Raw genomic sequence first — 16,845 nt, forward strand, 5'->3', positions numbered from 1 at the left:
TTCAACTTAATTCGTAGTAAAGCAAATAATATCTTATAGATTTGGGATGTTAAATGTAAGCCATATGGTAACTACAAAGAAAGTATCAGAGAATATGCAAATTTGTAGAGACAGAAAGTAGAGTACAGGTCGCCAGGGGCTGGGGAGAGGGAGAATGGGAAGCTATTGGATAATAGGTGTAGGATTTCTTCCCCTCCTCCCCAATTTTATTGTGGTAACATGTATAACATAAATGTGCCATTTTAAATATTTTTTTAAAAAAATTTTTGTTAATTAAAAAAAATTACAAGAAACAAACATTCCCAACACATAACACTCAGCACATTTTAAATATTTTTAAGTGTGCAATTCAGTGTCTGTATCTTTTTTGAACCTCATTTCTTGATACTGATCCAGAAGTTCCAAGCTGGGTGAGTGAGTGAATATGCCAAGGCTCTGGGGATGAAGCTCTGTGTACACTAGAACAGTGTGAGGTTACCTTGTCCCCCTCTAATTTCTTCCTTACCAGCCAAATGGAGGCTCCTAAAGGTGATTAACTTGGTGCAAACACTTATTCCTTGCGCTGTTGAGTTTCCTGAGCGTTCAGCATAGATTGGGCTGTCTGTTGCTGCCCTGAGGCAGAGGGAAGGATACAGGTTGTCCACCTAACCAGCCCCTCAGAACTCAGGCCAAGGTCTAGCTCTCAGTTTACAGGTTGTTATGGATTGAATCATGTCCCCCCAAAGACAAGTTCAAGTCCTAACCTCTGGTCTTGTGGACATGAACTAATTTGTAAATAAGATCTTTGAAGATGTTATTGGTTAAGAGGAAGCCAAACTGAATCGGAGTGGGTGACTGGAGTCTTTATAAGCAGAGGAAATCTGGACACAGGAGGAGACAGGGAGTGAAGAGAGGTGGCAGTATGACAGAGGCAGAGATTGAGTTACGGTTGCCAGCAAGCCATTCCCAGAAAGCTACAGACTTCAGAGAAAGCATGATCTACTGACACCTTGATTTTAAATTTCTAGCCTCTGAAACTCTGAGACATTAAATTCCTGTTGTTTTAGCCAACCAATCTATGGTGTTTGGTAGTGTTGCCCTTTCAAACTAAAACATACATTCCACAGCAATTCCTGTTTTCACCTGGCCCTAGAGACTACAGCATCTCTGCAGTAGAACTTTGAGATGATGGCAGTATTCTGTAAATTCCAATATGGTAGCCCCAAGCTGCATGTGGCTTTTGAGTCCTTGAAATGTGACTGATGTGATGTTTTATTAATTATATTTAATTTTAATTAATTTACATTCAAATAACCACATGTGGCTTATTGGATTTTTGGGGGCAGTGCATCTCTGGAAGACTTACTTCCTCTAGTCTGACTCTTAAGAAACTGTGGATCCTGAACTCCTGTTACTTTTTTTATTTTTTGGCTTTTTTTAAATTGTGAAATATAACGTGTATAGAAACGAGCAATACATTTCAAAGTACACTACACAAATAGTTATAGAACATATTTCAGAGTTTGGTGGGTTACAGTCCCATAATTTTAGGTTTTTCCTTCTAGCTGCTCCATGACAATGGAAACTAAAAGAAATATCAATATAATGATTCAGCAGTCATAATCATTTGTAAAATTCTGTCTTCTCTGTTATAACTTCATCTTTTTCTTTTATCATTTTCCCAATCTTTAAGGGTATTTGGACTATGCTCATTCTAACTTTTTCGTGTTGGAAAGGGCTGTCAATAATATGAAATAGGAAGATGGAACTAGTTGATGTTCTGGAGACTGGCCCCTCTGGGTTTCAGGACTTATCTGGCTTAGGAACTTATCTGGAAAGTAATCATAGTGCATGGAACTTTTGTAGTTCTATCTCACATAGAGCCCTAGGTGTTCTTTAGGGTTGGTAGGAATGGTGTTGGTTGGTGTTTGGCAAACTGTGGTAAATTGCAGTATTTATCTGAAACTTGCATAAGAGTATGTGAACTCTCTCAGCCACTGATACCTTATTTTATTACAATTCTTTTCCCTTCTTTTGTTCAGGGAGGCATTGTCTATCCTATGGTGGCAGGAAGAGCAAGCCTCAAGGTCAGAGGCCTGGCCTGTTGACTTAGGTGTCCCTAATGTTTGCTGAACTCCCATTTATTGAAAGCTAAGAGGGAGGGATTAGGTGGAAATCCAGATGACCATCAGATCGACATTTGTGAGCCTAGAGTTGGGGCACATGGCTCTGAAGTGGTCAGTCTTCATGGCTGGTGTCTCCAGCAGATGCTTGTCAAGGGCCGTTTGTGTGTGTGCTCCCGGTGGGGGTGAATGCTGAAGATTCAAGAGTGTTCTACACACCTGAGAAGCGTGGAGAGTGGGAGCAGTGCCAAGTCAGGGGAACATGGTACTTTCTGACTTGGGAGCACCAGGGATGGTCCCTGGCCAGTGTAGAGTGAGGGTGGAGAAGAGAGCCAGATGGCAGGGCTAGCATGCGTTGGTGAGAGTTAAGGGGAGTAATAGAGAGCCCATTGTGCTAGGTGAGGTGTCAGGCTTGTCCACATCCTTCGCATCTCTCAGGAAGTTGCCTATGTCTCTGATGGTGTTTGGCCACATCCCCACAGTCTGTTCACAGAGTCAGCTGAGGAGGTTGCTGCCTCTTTTGTTGACAGCCTCTTTGCAGGTTGGCAGTCATAACATCTGCATGGTACTTTGTCAAGGGATCTCATGGCTTGTTCAGTCCTCATAGCAGCCCCCCTGCCTTTTTTTTTTTTAATCCAGAAATCTTTACACACATACAGTCCGTACATGGTGCACAATCAGTGGCTTACAGTATCATCACATAGTTGTGTAGTCATCGCCATGATCAGTTTAGAATGTTTATATCACTCCAGAAAAAGAAAGAAAAACTCTTACCTCTGTACTCCTTACCCCTCCCTCTCATTGACACTAGTATTTCAATCTACCCAATTTTTTTACCTTTAATCCCCCTATTATGTATTTATTTTTTATTCTTAAGTTTTTACTTATCTGTCCATATGCTGGATAAAAGGAGTATCAGACACAAGGTAGTCACACTCACATGGTCACGTTATAAAAGTGTATAACTGTATAGTTATACGCTTCAAAGCAGCACTTTGTGGTAGGTGTTGCTTCATCCTTATTTTGTAGACCAGGAAACTGGGAGCTGAAGAAACCTCCCACAAGGAGGCTTTGAAATGTTGCCAACCCTAGATTTTACTTCAGGCCCTGGTCCTGTAGCCTTCTTCATCCTGTCATGGTTCTTGGGAGCAAGCAGCCCCCAGGAAAGGGTCTCCCTCCCAATTCACATGCAAAAACCACCATCAGGCTGCTTGGTATCCTGGAAGAAGCATGGGCTCTGCAGCCAAACAGATTTGGTTTTAATTTCAGCCTTTTATTACACCTTTGGCATTGGAACAAGTCTTGGAAACTCTGTGCCTCCCTATCCTTATCTGTAAAGCCAGAATCAAGCTCCCTACCTCATCAGTAGCTGGGAGAACAGGAAAAGGTGATGCGATATCTGTGAAGTGTCTAGCTCAAGGTCTTGCACATTGGTCTTCAATAGGCGTGGGTGTGTATCCTTTCTCATCTTTTCCTTGAAAGTGGAGGGGCCTGAGGGGTCCCGCAGCCCTCTCTGCTGAGTAATAGTGGATGGAGTTGGCCCTGGTTCTATTGGAAGCAGAGTGCATTTTCCTGGTCTCTAGGTTTTACTCATCCTAGCCCTAATTTTTTGAATGAGGAGTTCATTTTAGTACAAAGCGTTAGATTAAGTAGAAAGTGAATTTGCAGATTCACAGCCAAGATGGGGTGTTCAGTTCTCATTCTTTCTAAGGAATCTTGCAGCTTTCAAAATTCTCTCTTCTTTTTTTGGCATTTGGCAACTGAATTATAATATGCTGTGGTGTGTAGACACACATACATACTGTTTGGGCTTATGCTGTTTGGAGTTTGTTGAGCATCTTGGATTATATATTCATGCCTTTAATTAAATTTGGGAAATTTTTAGCCACTGTTTCTTTGAATATTCTCTCTGCCTCTTTCTCTCTTTCTTCTCCTTCTAGGATTCCCACAATGTGTATATTGGTATGTTGTGATGGTCCACAGATTCCTCAGACGCTGATAGCTTTTCTTTATTCTTTTTGTTTTCTGCTCCTCAGATGGAATGGTTTCAATTTTCTTATCTTCAGGTTCACTGATTTCTTTCTTCAGCCAGCTCCAGTCTGCTGTTGAAACCCTTTAGGGAATTTTGTATTTTTGTTACTGTAGTCTTCGGCTCTCTTTGTTTTCCATACATAACTTCACTCTTCCTATTGATAGTCTCTGTACAGTGTTCTACTAGATTCCCTGGTTTCATAGTTGATTCACACATCCTGCCAGGTTGTGCCAATAGTTGAATTGGTGGAGGGACTGATTCTTGGAGTTTCCTAACTCATCATCTTCCAGCAGTCCTCTTGAGAGGTTTTCTTCCCAGCATCCTCTTGAGCAGTTGATTTTTGCCACGTCACTCTACCACTCTGCTACTCTGAGACTGATAGATAGATAAGTCCCTTCAGTTCCCTCAACTTCTGCTTCTTCAGTGGAAAGTGGACTCCAGTAACCCCTGCCTCCCCGATCAAGATTAAGTGAGATGGTATTTGCAGAAGGGAGTTGAGAAGTAGAAAGTGTGATATATATGCTTACTCCTTCTGTTGTGCTATTTTTTTTAAAAAAAAGCTTTTATTCTGAAATAATTTCAAACTTAAAAGACAGTTGTAACGATAATGCAAAACCTATACAGAGAACTCTAATATACCACCACCCAGATACCCAGATCCACCAACTTTTAACCTTATGCCACATTTGCGGTATATATCTATCCTTCTATCTACCTATTTTCTAAACATAAATGAGTAGGTTGTATACATGATGCTCCATGAACACTTAATACTTCCATGTACATTTCATATGAAGAAGGACACTCATTGTCACATAAGTTAGGTGCAGTTATCAATATCAAGAAATTTAACATTGATATAATCTGCCATTAAAAAAATGTTTTTACTCCTGGATGGGACCTTTTGTTTTACAGATGGGGCAGCTGAGACCCAGAGAGTGTGAGGGACCATATAAAGTCACTGTTAAGTCACACAGTGCTTACCCTGGGTCCTTTAACCCTGATTGCCTTCCTGGAGTCGGATGTCAGGGAGCTTGCTACCTCATAACTGAGTTTTAAAGCACTCTCTCTGTTGTAGAATTGGTGCTGGCCCCTCCTTGGAGCTGTGCAGGTAGGGGTTCTGCAGTAAAAGCTACAGGGAAGAAAATGAGACCTCACCTTGGTCCAATATGCTGGTAAGATAGGACTGAACTAGGCAAGGGGCGAGCTTCTGAGTTTCACCCGGAAACTGCTGCTATTGAGACAGATACATGGCTATTTTGGATCCTTCACTGTCCAGCTTTTCTGTACCAGCTGTGGAGGTCTCATGTAGCAAAAGGAGCTCTGAACAGGGAGCTTCAAGCAAGGTCCTCTTCTGACACAGTTGTTCAGGCCTCAGTCTCCCTGTTGGGTGACTTGGGCATTACAGGATGTTACTGGGTATTCCCAAGGCCTCACTGACAGGGGACAGGGAGTGAAAGACAGAGGAATCTTGAAATTCATGCTGTTTTTTAATCTTTTTCTTAGTTTTTGCAACTGTAGAATTTCCTTGACCTTAGTGGTGAATCCCTCAGTTGTTTTTGCCTTCTATCTCCTAAAACCAAAAGTTTATGAAGGAGGTTATCTTCCCTTTTGGGTGTCCAAGTAGCTGTGGGTACTTGGGGGATACCAAGAGAGTCCTCTCTTTGAGTTCCTGTAGACAGCATTAGTCCTCTCTTTAGAGGACTGATTTTATCTTTGGTTTCTAAATGGGCTTAATTTTTTCTCTTTTTAATGACTCCCTAGTGGCATTAAAAAAAACCTTTTAATTGAAGAATAATATACATATGGCAAAGTACATAAGTCATAAGTGAACACTGAGCAATTTTCACAAAATGGACACATCCATGTAATTAATTGCTCAGATGAAGAAACATGGGAGGACCAGTATCCCAGAAGCTCCCTCCTGCTCTTTCCCAGGCCCTTGGCCTCAAGGGTAGCATCATAGGTTGATTTTTCTTACTTTTGAACCTTAGATAAGTGGAGTCGTATTATACATACTATTTTCTATCTGGCTTTTTTCATTCATCATTATGACTGAATTGTTGGTTGTGGCATTAGTTTGTCTTCACTGCTGTACTGTGTTCCATTGTTTGAATATACCACAGTTTATCCATTCCACTCTTGATTTTCACACTGGAGCTATTGCAGATTGTGCTGCTGTGTTCCAGTCTTGTACATGTCTTGGTAAACAGATGTACACATTTCTGTCAGGTATATAAGCTTAGGAATTGCTAGGTATATATAGGATAGATACTGCCAGACTGTTCTCAAAATGCTATACCGGGGTGCACGAGTACTTCAGTGGTAGAATTCTCGCCTACCATATGGGAGACCCAGGTTCGATTCCTGGCCTGTGCACACACAAAAAATTCAACAAATGGTGCTAGGATCACGGGATATTCAGATGAAGAGAATGAAATATGACCCCCACCACACAGCATGCAAAAAATAAATAACGTTATAATTGTTACAAATTAAAAAAAATGAGTGTACCATTTTATACTCCCTCCCAACACTTGATATGATTATTCATTTTCATGTTAGCCATTCTGGTGGGGATGTACTGGTATCCCTTTTTGGTTTAAATTTTCATTTCCTTTCAAACTAATGAAGTGAGAATCTTTTCACGTGGTTGTATGAAGTACTGGTTCATACTGGTTCTTTTACCTCCTTTTCATAGACTTTTTCCTATTGAGTTGTAGTTCTTTATTTAAGTCCTGGATATGAGTCCTTTAATCTGTACAAATGTTGTAACTATCTTCTCCACTCTGGGCCTTGACATTTTACTCTTAATTAATTGCATCCTTTCATGAGCAGACTTTTTTTCTTTTTTTTTTATTAATTAAAAAAAAATTAACAACAAACAAAGAAAACAATAAGATATTCTTCTAGTTTGCTAGCTGCTGGAATGCAATATACCAGGAACGAAATGTCTTTCAAAAGGGGGAATTTAATGTGTTGCAAGTTTACAGTTTCTTAAGGCCAAGAAAATGTCCCAATTACAACGTCTATAGAAATGTCCACTCACAGGCATCCAGGGAAAGATACCTTGATTTAAGAAGGCCGATGAGGTTCAGGGTTTCTCTCTCAAGTGAGAAGGCATGTGGCAAACAGAGTCAGGGCTTCTCTCTCAGCTGGAAGGACACATGGCGAACATGGCATCATCATCTGCTAGTTTTCTCTCCTGGCTTCTGGTTTCATGAAGCTCCCTGGGAGGCGTTTTCCTTCTTCATCTTCAAAGGTCGCTGGCTCGTGGACTCTCTGCCTTGTGGTGCTGCAGCATTCTCTGCTCTCTCTGAATCTCTCATTCTCCAAAATATTTCCTCTTTTATAGGGCTTCAGAAACTAATCAAGACCCACTCAAATGGATGGAGACACGTCATTCCCTAATCCAGTTTAACAACCATTCTTGATTAATCACATCAACCAGGGAGATGATCTCATTACAGTTTCAAATATACAGTATTGAATAGGGATTATTCTACCTTTACGAAATGGGATTTATATTAAAACATGAGTTTTCTTAGGGGGCATGCTTCCTTTCAAACCAGCACAGATATCATTCCATTCTACATATATAATCAGTAGTTCTTAATATAATCACATAGTTGCATATTCATCATTTCTTAGAACATTTGCATCGATTTAGAAAAAGAAATAAAAAGACAACAGAAAAAGAAATAAAACGATAATAGAGAAAAAAAGTTATACATACCATACCCCTTACCCCTCACTTTCATTTACCACTAGTATTTCAAACTAAATTTATTTTAACATTTGTTCCCCCTATTATTTAATTTTATTCCATATGTCCTACTCTTTTGTTGATATGGTAGATAAAAGGAGCATCAGACACAAGGCTTTCACAATCACACAGTCACATTGTGAAAGCTATATCATTGTTCAATCATCATCAAGAAACATGGCTACTGGAACACAGCTCCACATTTTCAGGCAGTTCCCTTCAGCCTCTCCATTACATCTTGAACAACAAGGTGATATCTATTTAATGCATAAGAATAACCTCCAGGATAACCTCTCGACTCTGTTTGGAATCTCTCAGCCATGGACACTTAGTCTCATTTCACTCTTCCCCCTTTTGGTTGAGAAGGTTCTCTCAATCCCTTGATGTTAATTCTCAGCTCATTCTAGGGTTTTTCTCAGTCCCTTGATGCTGAGTCTCAGCTCATTCCAGGATTTCTGTCCCACGTTGCCAGGAAGGTCCACACCCCTGGGAGTCACGTCCCACGTAGACAGGGGGAGGGTGGTGAGTTTGCTTGTTGTGTTGGCTGGAGAGAGAGGCAACATCTGAGCAACAAAAGAGGCTCTCTTGGGGGTGACTCTTAGGCCTAATTTTAAGCAGGCTTGACCTATCCTTTGTGGAGTTAAGTTTCATGTGAACAAACCCCAAGACTGGGGACTCAGCCTGTAGCTTTGGTTGTCCACACTGCTTGTGAGAATATCAAGAATTCAACTTGGGGGAGTTGAATTTCTCCCTGCTCTCACCATTCGGGGGCTTGCAAATACTTTTCCACTCACTGATCAAATCACTCTGGGATTCATCCGGGCATCACTCTGGACAAACCAACAAAATCTCATGTCCTCCCTGAGATTCCAAGTACTTATGACGTTCGATCAAACTATCCACATAAGTTATACTAGGAAATGCTCTAGTCAAAACACAAATTTTGTAACAAACATTTTTTGCTTTAGTCTCACACATAAGGTGACATTTTAAAAATATTAATTGCCATCTATTTTCAGCACCCTGCAATAACGACATTCCTTTATTCTTCCTCATGCAAAAACATTTTTAAAATTTGTACGTTGTACATTTCACTATTGTTACACACTCTAGGCATTCCTATATCATACCATTCATGAGCAGACTTTTAATGTAGTCCAGTTCATCAGTTTTTTCCCCAGTACCTTTTGTGGTCTAGCTAAGAAAATTTTTGCCTGCTTCTAGGTCATGATGCTATTCTTAGGCTGTATTCTAGAAGTTTCATTGTTTTACCTTTCACATTTAAGATCTTCAGTCCATCTGGAATTTATTTATTTTTGTGTAGTGTGAAGTAAATATCAGGATTCCTTTTTGCCCATATGGATATCAGTGACCCAGCATTATTTATTATTTGGCATTTGCTTTTTAAAAAAATTTTTAATTTCCTTGTGAATGGCTGGCATGCAGTGTTTGTAATAATGCTGCTAACTTTCCACAACATCTTCATAATTATAGTAATTACAAAAAATAATAGCTATTCTTTTTTTAATGTTACTAAGTCCCAGTTTATGCTAGCCCCCCAGAAGACAAGTAGCTCCTTGTAGGCAGGGACAGCTCCTAAGCATTTCTTGACCTGACATTCAGACATTTCCTGGTGCCCCAAGGCCTGACGCAGCAGTGGTATGCCCTTTAGGCTTCATGCACTCTGTGCACCCCAGACTTGCAGAAAGAGCAGTAACCCACTGAGCCAGGCATCCCCTTGACCTGCCATCCAGGTCTTTATGTGCTCTCAACCAGCTGACCAATGGTGTTCTGACTATAAATATGAGTTACCCCAAACAGTTGCTTCTAGGTCATTTGTTTAAAATAAAAACTGTATGTTTTTGATGTTTATTGGATTTATATTGACCATCAGCAGGCATTTGGACTGGGATGTGATTAATCTGTAATCTTAAGAATTGTAATACAGAATTGAAAAAGAATGTGTTCTTGTTTCTGAGGAAGATGTGTCCCATGTTCCATCTTGGGATACTGGGGAATTCCTCCCCCACCACACACCCACATAACCCCTCCCTCCTACATCTCTAACAGCACATTCCCCCAGTCTACCTCCAAGAACGCAGAGCACACCCCCAACTCACACCTACCCTCCTACCACACTCCCCACATAACCCCCAACCCACACCCCTACACACCTCCGGCCCCTCCCACACATCCCAGTACATATACATCTCACATACCTTATCAAGACACACACACACACACTCCCTCCTAAGCAACTGGGAAAAGCAAGTCCCTTACCTGCCCAGGTCTAGTCATTCATGCAGCAGGGCCATTTCTGTGCTGGGTGTTCAGAGAACTAGAACAGCTCGTGCAGGTGAGGAGGTAGTGTGCTCAAGTGTGCTTTAGCCATGTCTGGCCCTCCTTCTTCAGGGCCCTGTCCTTAATCCCTGATGCCCTGGTTTCTCCCTGGTTTTGTTTTGGAGGGAAGCAACAGCTTGTACTCTTGAAAGAATTCCAAGAGGAAAAACAGTTGCTGTAGTAACGATGCCCTGTGGGGAGTTAAATCCACAACCCAGGGCTGTTTTGATTCAGGACTCTGAAGAGCTTTTCTGTCTAAAGAAAATGTGAGTAGCTGCAGTAGAAAGCATTTATCTTTTCAAGGACAAAGAGGGTGGCCCCTCTCCCCTACCCCCACTTTATTTTCAGGACAGGGCATGTCACAACTACATTTCTATAGGATAATTTGAATCCTAAAGGAAAAGCACCTGCTTTTGATACCTGGGAGAGGAAGTTGTCTGGTGAAAGCGGGACTTTACTTTCCTGGAGTCTAGGCGTCCATGATTCAGGCATATTTAATCTTTTGGGAGTGTGGGTTTAGCCAAACCAGTGCTAGGCCTTGGGAATGGAACTTTATGGGGGTGAGGGTAAGTGACTGAGCCCTTCTTGTGCTCTCAGCTGTCATTACTGTCATCATTGAGTGACTGCTGTGTGCCAGGCCCTGAGAAGTCCTGGGACGTCCATGAGGCCAGCCCTGGCCTCCAGAAAAGTGAGAGCCAGGGTCCAGAGGGAAGATGGACTTGTGTACTACAAGTTGTAATTCAGTATACTACTGTGCTTTGGTGGAGGGGTGTTTGAGAGCTGTCAGCCTCGTGGAGGGAGGGCTAACGGGGGCTTGCATGTAGTGAGCTGCATGGAGGAGGGTCCTTCTGAGCCCAGCATGGGCACTCTTATCCCACTTTTATCTCATTGGTGGCTTATGGATCATGTACCTGTCTGAGGGCATGGGTGTGGGGGAGGTCAGCTTCGCCATTGTCATCACTGTAGTTGGCACCCATTGATCGAGGTCTTACCTAGTGCCGGGCACAGTGCAGAACTCATCATCACATATGTTCCCTAATTTAATGTCAGTCTGCACTTGAGGACACTGCACCTCTAAGAAGCTAAAGAACTTGCCTAAGGTCCCACAGCACATAGTTTTCAGAGCTAGGAGTCACTTCCTTGTGTAGTTCTTTCTCATTCTTTCAGCTGAGTGCATGGATAAGAAAGTATGCTTTGTCTCTTAAGAAAATGTTTGTAGGGGAGGATTATATGACCTTGTTTAAGCAATATTTTTTTCACTTATAGTTTAAATTTGTTTTTTTTTAAATTTAAAATTTTAAATTTATTAATTTAAAAATTAACAAACCAAATAAAACATCAACATAAATAATCAGTAATTCACAATATCATCACTTAGTTGCATATTCATCATTTCTTAGAACATTTAAATTTGGTTTTAATTAGTATTTTATCGCTTGTAGATTATACCAGAGAGGAGACAATTGTGTTACCTTTAGTGTCTTATTTGCACTAAAAAAGAAAAAAAAAACAAACCAAGAAACAGATTGTGACACTCTGAGAAACAGGTGACCAGAGGTTAAAATAGCTTCTAGTCTCTAAGGAGCATCAGCATACTTTGTTCTCTGAAAAACCTCTGGCTTGCTGGGGGATTGACTTGTAAAGAATTTTGGTTTTCAAACTCTGGTTCCTGGTTTTGAGGCTCAGTGCATTTTCTGATCAGCTCTATCTGAAGAGGGAGGATATGGAAGGATGGCCCAGGCTAGGTGGAGGCCATGGCTTGCTTTCATCTGCCATAAGGCCTTTGTGGTGGTCAGGGAGACTTGAGGAGGATGCTGGGACCAAGTCCACAGAACACTACCTTGTTGAGTACCCGCTTTTCCATCTCCATAGTGGTCGTTAGAACCTTTGCTCTACCTGTGTCCCAGGATCTCCCCATGGATCAGATGAGCCAAGTAACAAGGGATGGCTACAAAGTGCCACATACTCTTTGGTATTAGGTTATATAACAATGGCCATATGAAGCCATTTCTGCAGGCAGCAGAAATCCATTCTGGCTAGTTTCAGCAGAAAACAAAGTTTAAAAAAAAGAAGAGAGAGCCAGCCAGAATAGAAGCCCACCATTTCACAGGAAAAATGGCTTGATAAGGAAACCATTACGGCTTCAAGTGCTAGTCCCTGCAGCTTACTCTGCTGCCCCCGTGGTCCTGGAACCAATCTTGCTGCAGTTACCTCCAGAGAGAAGTCTGTGCTGCTTTTCCCTGCTGCTTTATGTCAGCAACTCACTCACTGTTCAGTCTGGTGTGGATGAGGCAGGTGGGAAATCAAGTGTTGGGCACTTTTAGCATCTCAAGTGCAAAGTGGGCTCTTCCTCCCCCAAAGCTCAGGTTAGGGCATTCCCAGTTGAGGGAATTGACTCTGTCACTGGACAGCCCATAGAATGACTCAGGGACCCAGACTCCAGTCAACCTTCCTTCATCACTCCAGGCAACTTGGTGGACAGACCAGTCAACGATTTGAAGTCAAGAAACCTGGGATCCAGCCCTAGCTTCTGCCCTTCTCTTGCTGCATACGCTACCTGGACTTCAGACCTTTTGCCTCTGTGTTTCTCTTCATCCTGCTGTCTCTGTGTCTAGAGCCTACCACAGGGAATACTATATACCCTCAGGCAACCAGGTGTGGTCCCAGTGGAGAGGCTATCCATTGGGCTATGTGGTTGAATCATGATCTGGGAGTGGGAGGGTGCTTTGAAAATTCAGATTCCTAGGTTTTACCCTGGAGGATTCCAGTTTGGTAGGAGCTATTTATAACACCTTCTCCAGACCGCTGGATCTGGTTCATCCTATACCGGGCGATATCTGAGGCCTTTGCAGCCATAATATCTAGGGTTTTCTTATTTTTCTCATTCAGTCTAAGAGTGGCCATGGGCACACTTTTCAGGCTATTGTGCAGAAGGCACACCTAAGCCTTGGAGCTATTTATTTGAAAGAGTTTTAAGAGCATGATGCAGTCAGAAAACCTCCATCTTTTATTAGTTGTGAAACTCTGTGGAAATCCCTTAGATGTCCAAATCTCATTGTTTGGATAGGATAATACCTGATTCCAGGGGACTTGTGGAGGCCAAAGGCCCTGCTATGTATGAGAGTGAAGTATGAGTGGATATATAAGCACTGCATGGCATCAGGCAGTTGAGAGGGGATGTCCTTTGAGACAGACTCAGAAGCAGCTGCCATCTGCTGTCCTGGGAATAAGAAGGTAGCTGGTCCTGACCCATATCTGGCTTGTTTTTGTCGGTGGCCTCAACCACTGTCCCTCACCCACTTCCTTTCTAACCCTTTTTGGATGCTCTTTCTAAATAACACCCTAATCATGCTGTCACCACCTCCCTGCCCTCCCTTACAACAGACTTTTGCTAGCTTCTCAGTGCTCATGGGATAAAGGGCAGACTTCATAGCCCATTGGGCAGGTCCTTCCCCTCCTGGCTCCCTCTTCCCACAGCATCTTGGATGTCACTACCCTCTCCATGCCTGCAGAACTTCAGCCTCATCACACCCACTACTTCCTGTTGCTCCAGCACTCCCTGACTCACCCTGTGCTCTCTGCAGTGAATGTCCCCTCTTCCCTCCCTGGACCGCCTGCTCACCCTTCAGGTAAGCTCAGGTTTCATATCCTCAGCTATTAGTCATCTGTAGCATTCTCACAGCACCTGGTTCTCACTTTGCCAGGAGCAGAGTGGTGATGATCCCTTCACCTGCCTGCTTCCCCTTTCACCTTGTGCCTAAGCTCCCGGAAGGCAGCCATCCATCGTGTCTTAGTCACCTTTCTGACTACCATCATCACAAGACTCAGAGGCATTTTGCAAATTGTCTGAATAAAGAAATGAAGCAACCCAGCAGGCACATGGATTTGGAAGTTGGCTGGTTGAGATTTTTCTCAGAGAAAATCAGACTTACCCTTTGGGAAAAGGCCAGAGACTTATTTAAAAGTCTGCCGGCTGTGGTGAGACCAGCAGGAGGAACTTCATAGGTGTGGTTGTGAAGTCAGATAATTAAGTTTCCAAAATCTTCATTCACACATGGACTGGGGTGCTTTGACAGCTGTCCTCATGGAAAAGAGCTGGGCATTATGGTTGGCTTTGAATAAGCTAATGGTGTGATGTGGATGCCAGGAACCCTGAAGTGTTCCCAGCTGCAGCATTGGCTATCTGCTGCCTGGGAATTCTCTCTCCTTTTAATAAATGATAGCTGTTACTATATCCCATGACCCACCCCATTTCAAGAATACATCCACCCACATGAAAGGCGTGTTGAGGGTTGTACAGGCATAGGTAAAGGCTGCTGATGGCTATTCAGCTGTTTTGAGGACCCGGAAATTGACAGAAACAGGCATATGTGGTTAGGGTGTATGGGGAAGGCAGGGGTGAGGGTTCATTTGCAGGGCCACTTGCTGAGGATTTCATGCTCCTACTTGCTTCTTTCATCAGATCCAAGGATGGCAGTCACGTAATATATGGGTCCTCCTTCTTCCCTCCTGGGCTCAGCCTCTGAACTCCCCCTACCAACCCAAGTTAGTGTGGAAAGTTGAAACCTTTTTGCTCTTAAAGCCTGATGGATCTAGAAGGGGTTAAGCACGAGTTTCAGTACCAGAGATGCTGGGTGGCTCTCCCAGGCCCCAAAATTGACCAGGTAGGCTCCTGTGCCTGATGACTGAGGCAGTGGGAAGTGGATTTCAGGCCTGTCCCCCAGTGCCACATCTGGCTGTCTCCCACTAGGGACATGTCTTCTGAGCTGCATGAACTTTTGTTTTCGTGAGTAGCTTACTCCTGCTCCAGTTGTGAGCTTAGCATGGTGAGGAAGTCCTGGTGGTTGTCAGTTCTGCTTTGTGGTAGAGGAGGCTTTTCCCCCCTTCAGAAAAAGGGAAATGGTGGGGCAGGGTGAGAAGGCAGAGAGATAACCTTCACGACTATCAGTTATTTTCCTAACTGAAATTTTTAGCCATGAATAACGGAAATGTTTGTCCTGATTTAGGAGGCCTCGTCCTGCATTGTGTCTCTAGGTTTCATTACTGTGCTCAGTCCCATGCTCTAGAGTGATGCTGGTATGTACATGCCTCAGTCTGCCCTCCTCTCTCACCCTTGCAAAGCTGGCCTCTTTTTTTGAACTGAGAAAGATCAGCAGGCATTGGCTGGCTGTGTCTGGCATGTCTGAGTGCCACTTGGCTGAAGCCTGGATGCCTGCCATGATTTCCTGCTGCCCCATTGAGTTAGGTGAAGGTTAGGAAATTCTCTTTAGGGTGTGAGTAGAGTCAAGAGAGTGAGCCACAGGCAGCTGGATTCCTCCAGTTGCTTTTGTTTATCATTAAGTCATTTTGACAACAGAATGAAAGGAAGTAGAAAAAATATCACCCACAGTCATATTGTGTTAGCTTGTGAGGCCTTTGGCCACTTGTACTTATCATGTTTCCATGATTGCCACACAGTATGGGACTCTTTTCTCCTCTGCATTCCTGTGTGTGTCCTGTTTCATGGTGCTGCCTGGTAGTCAGTACTTAAATGACTATTTGGTTTGTCTAACCGTGCCCAGCAGGTTGCAACCACATCATATTTTCAGGTCTCCTTATTTTGAGAAATAGAGCTATCCACACCTCTATATGCATCTCTCTTTTGTTTCCTTGTGATGCTTTTCCAGGATTGATGTTCCTGGCCCAGAAATGGCAGTCTGGGGCTTCTGAGGGTTTGATCATGTATCACTGATCACAAGAAGAGATGTCAGCCCTGTGATGTGATACTGAGGTGCCATTAGACACCACCAGCAAGACCTCCCGTGTGTGCAAGGCGTGGGGCCAGAGTGAAGGGCAAGAGTCTGAAGGGGAAAGGCCCAGGTGGGAGGCCCCCTCTGCTTTTTGGGTCCTGGCAACCTCAAGCTATATGATCTGGGCAGATTGCTTAATTGCATTGAGTTTATTTTTCTTATCAGTGATTGGAGGAAAAGGATGCTGACCTGTTAGATTTTTATAGGGAGTAATTGAATACAATTTATAATTATATGGCAGATTGTTATTACTTAATAAAAATGGCAGTTGGTTCTCCAGGAGGGAAACAGCAGAGCCAGGGTTCAAGCCAGACCTGTTGGACAGCAGGACTCGGAGCACCCCAAGATGCCAGCAGGCTATTTCCCATTTTGGGTTATACAGGGACCTGCACCAGGCAGTGAGTCCAAGTTATTTCATGTAATCCTTAAACACCCCTGCTGAAGTAGCACCAGCCCTATTTTGCAGGAAAGGGAACAGAAACAATCTCTAAGAAGTCCTGCAAAATGGGACTGCAAAATTGCCCACAGCCCCACTGCTGGTAAGCTGTGATTTACCTACTGCCTGCTTTGTCCAGTCCTGGTGCCTGGGGCTTCCTGCATACCACAGCGCCTCCTACAGGGAGGGGCCAGCGGAAGTTTGGAACATCTCCTGGCTGCCCAGAGGAACTTGTCCAGTCTAGGCTGCTCTGTATGTCATCTTCCAAGTGGTTTTTTTCCTGCTGGGTACAAAGCCCCAGGGCAGCGGGAGGGGCCTTCCAAGTTTGTGCATTCTCACTGTGCTGGTTGTTCCCTCTGCTGCTCTTCCCCGACCCTCAC

At 43.2% G+C, this 16,845-nt stretch overlaps 1 protein-coding gene across 3 annotated transcripts in view; it reads left to right on the plus strand.

Annotated features, from left to right (window-relative positions):
- CCDC12 (coiled-coil domain containing 12) overlaps nt 1–16,845 on the plus strand; it is a 63,117-nt gene that overhangs the window by 6,683 nt on the left and 39,589 nt on the right. The window contains exon 1 of one of the 3 annotated variants that reach the window (XM_077129517.1): nt 11,676–13,869. The exons of the other annotated variants lie outside the window; for them this stretch is intronic. Coding sequence (XP_076985632.1) covers nt 13,828–13,869 — 42 coding nt within the window. The 5' untranslated portion in view covers nt 11,676–13,827. Of the gene's footprint in view, nt 1–11,675; nt 13,870–16,845 lie in introns of those variants that run through there. 3 annotated transcript variants of the gene reach the window in all.

The sequence above is a fragment of the Tamandua tetradactyla genome, chromosome 15 (genome assembly GCF_023851605.1).
Source record: "Tamandua tetradactyla isolate mTamTet1 chromosome 15, mTamTet1.pri, whole genome shotgun sequence".
In the NCBI taxonomy this organism is placed as follows: domain Eukaryota; kingdom Metazoa; phylum Chordata; class Mammalia; order Pilosa; family Myrmecophagidae; genus Tamandua; species Tamandua tetradactyla.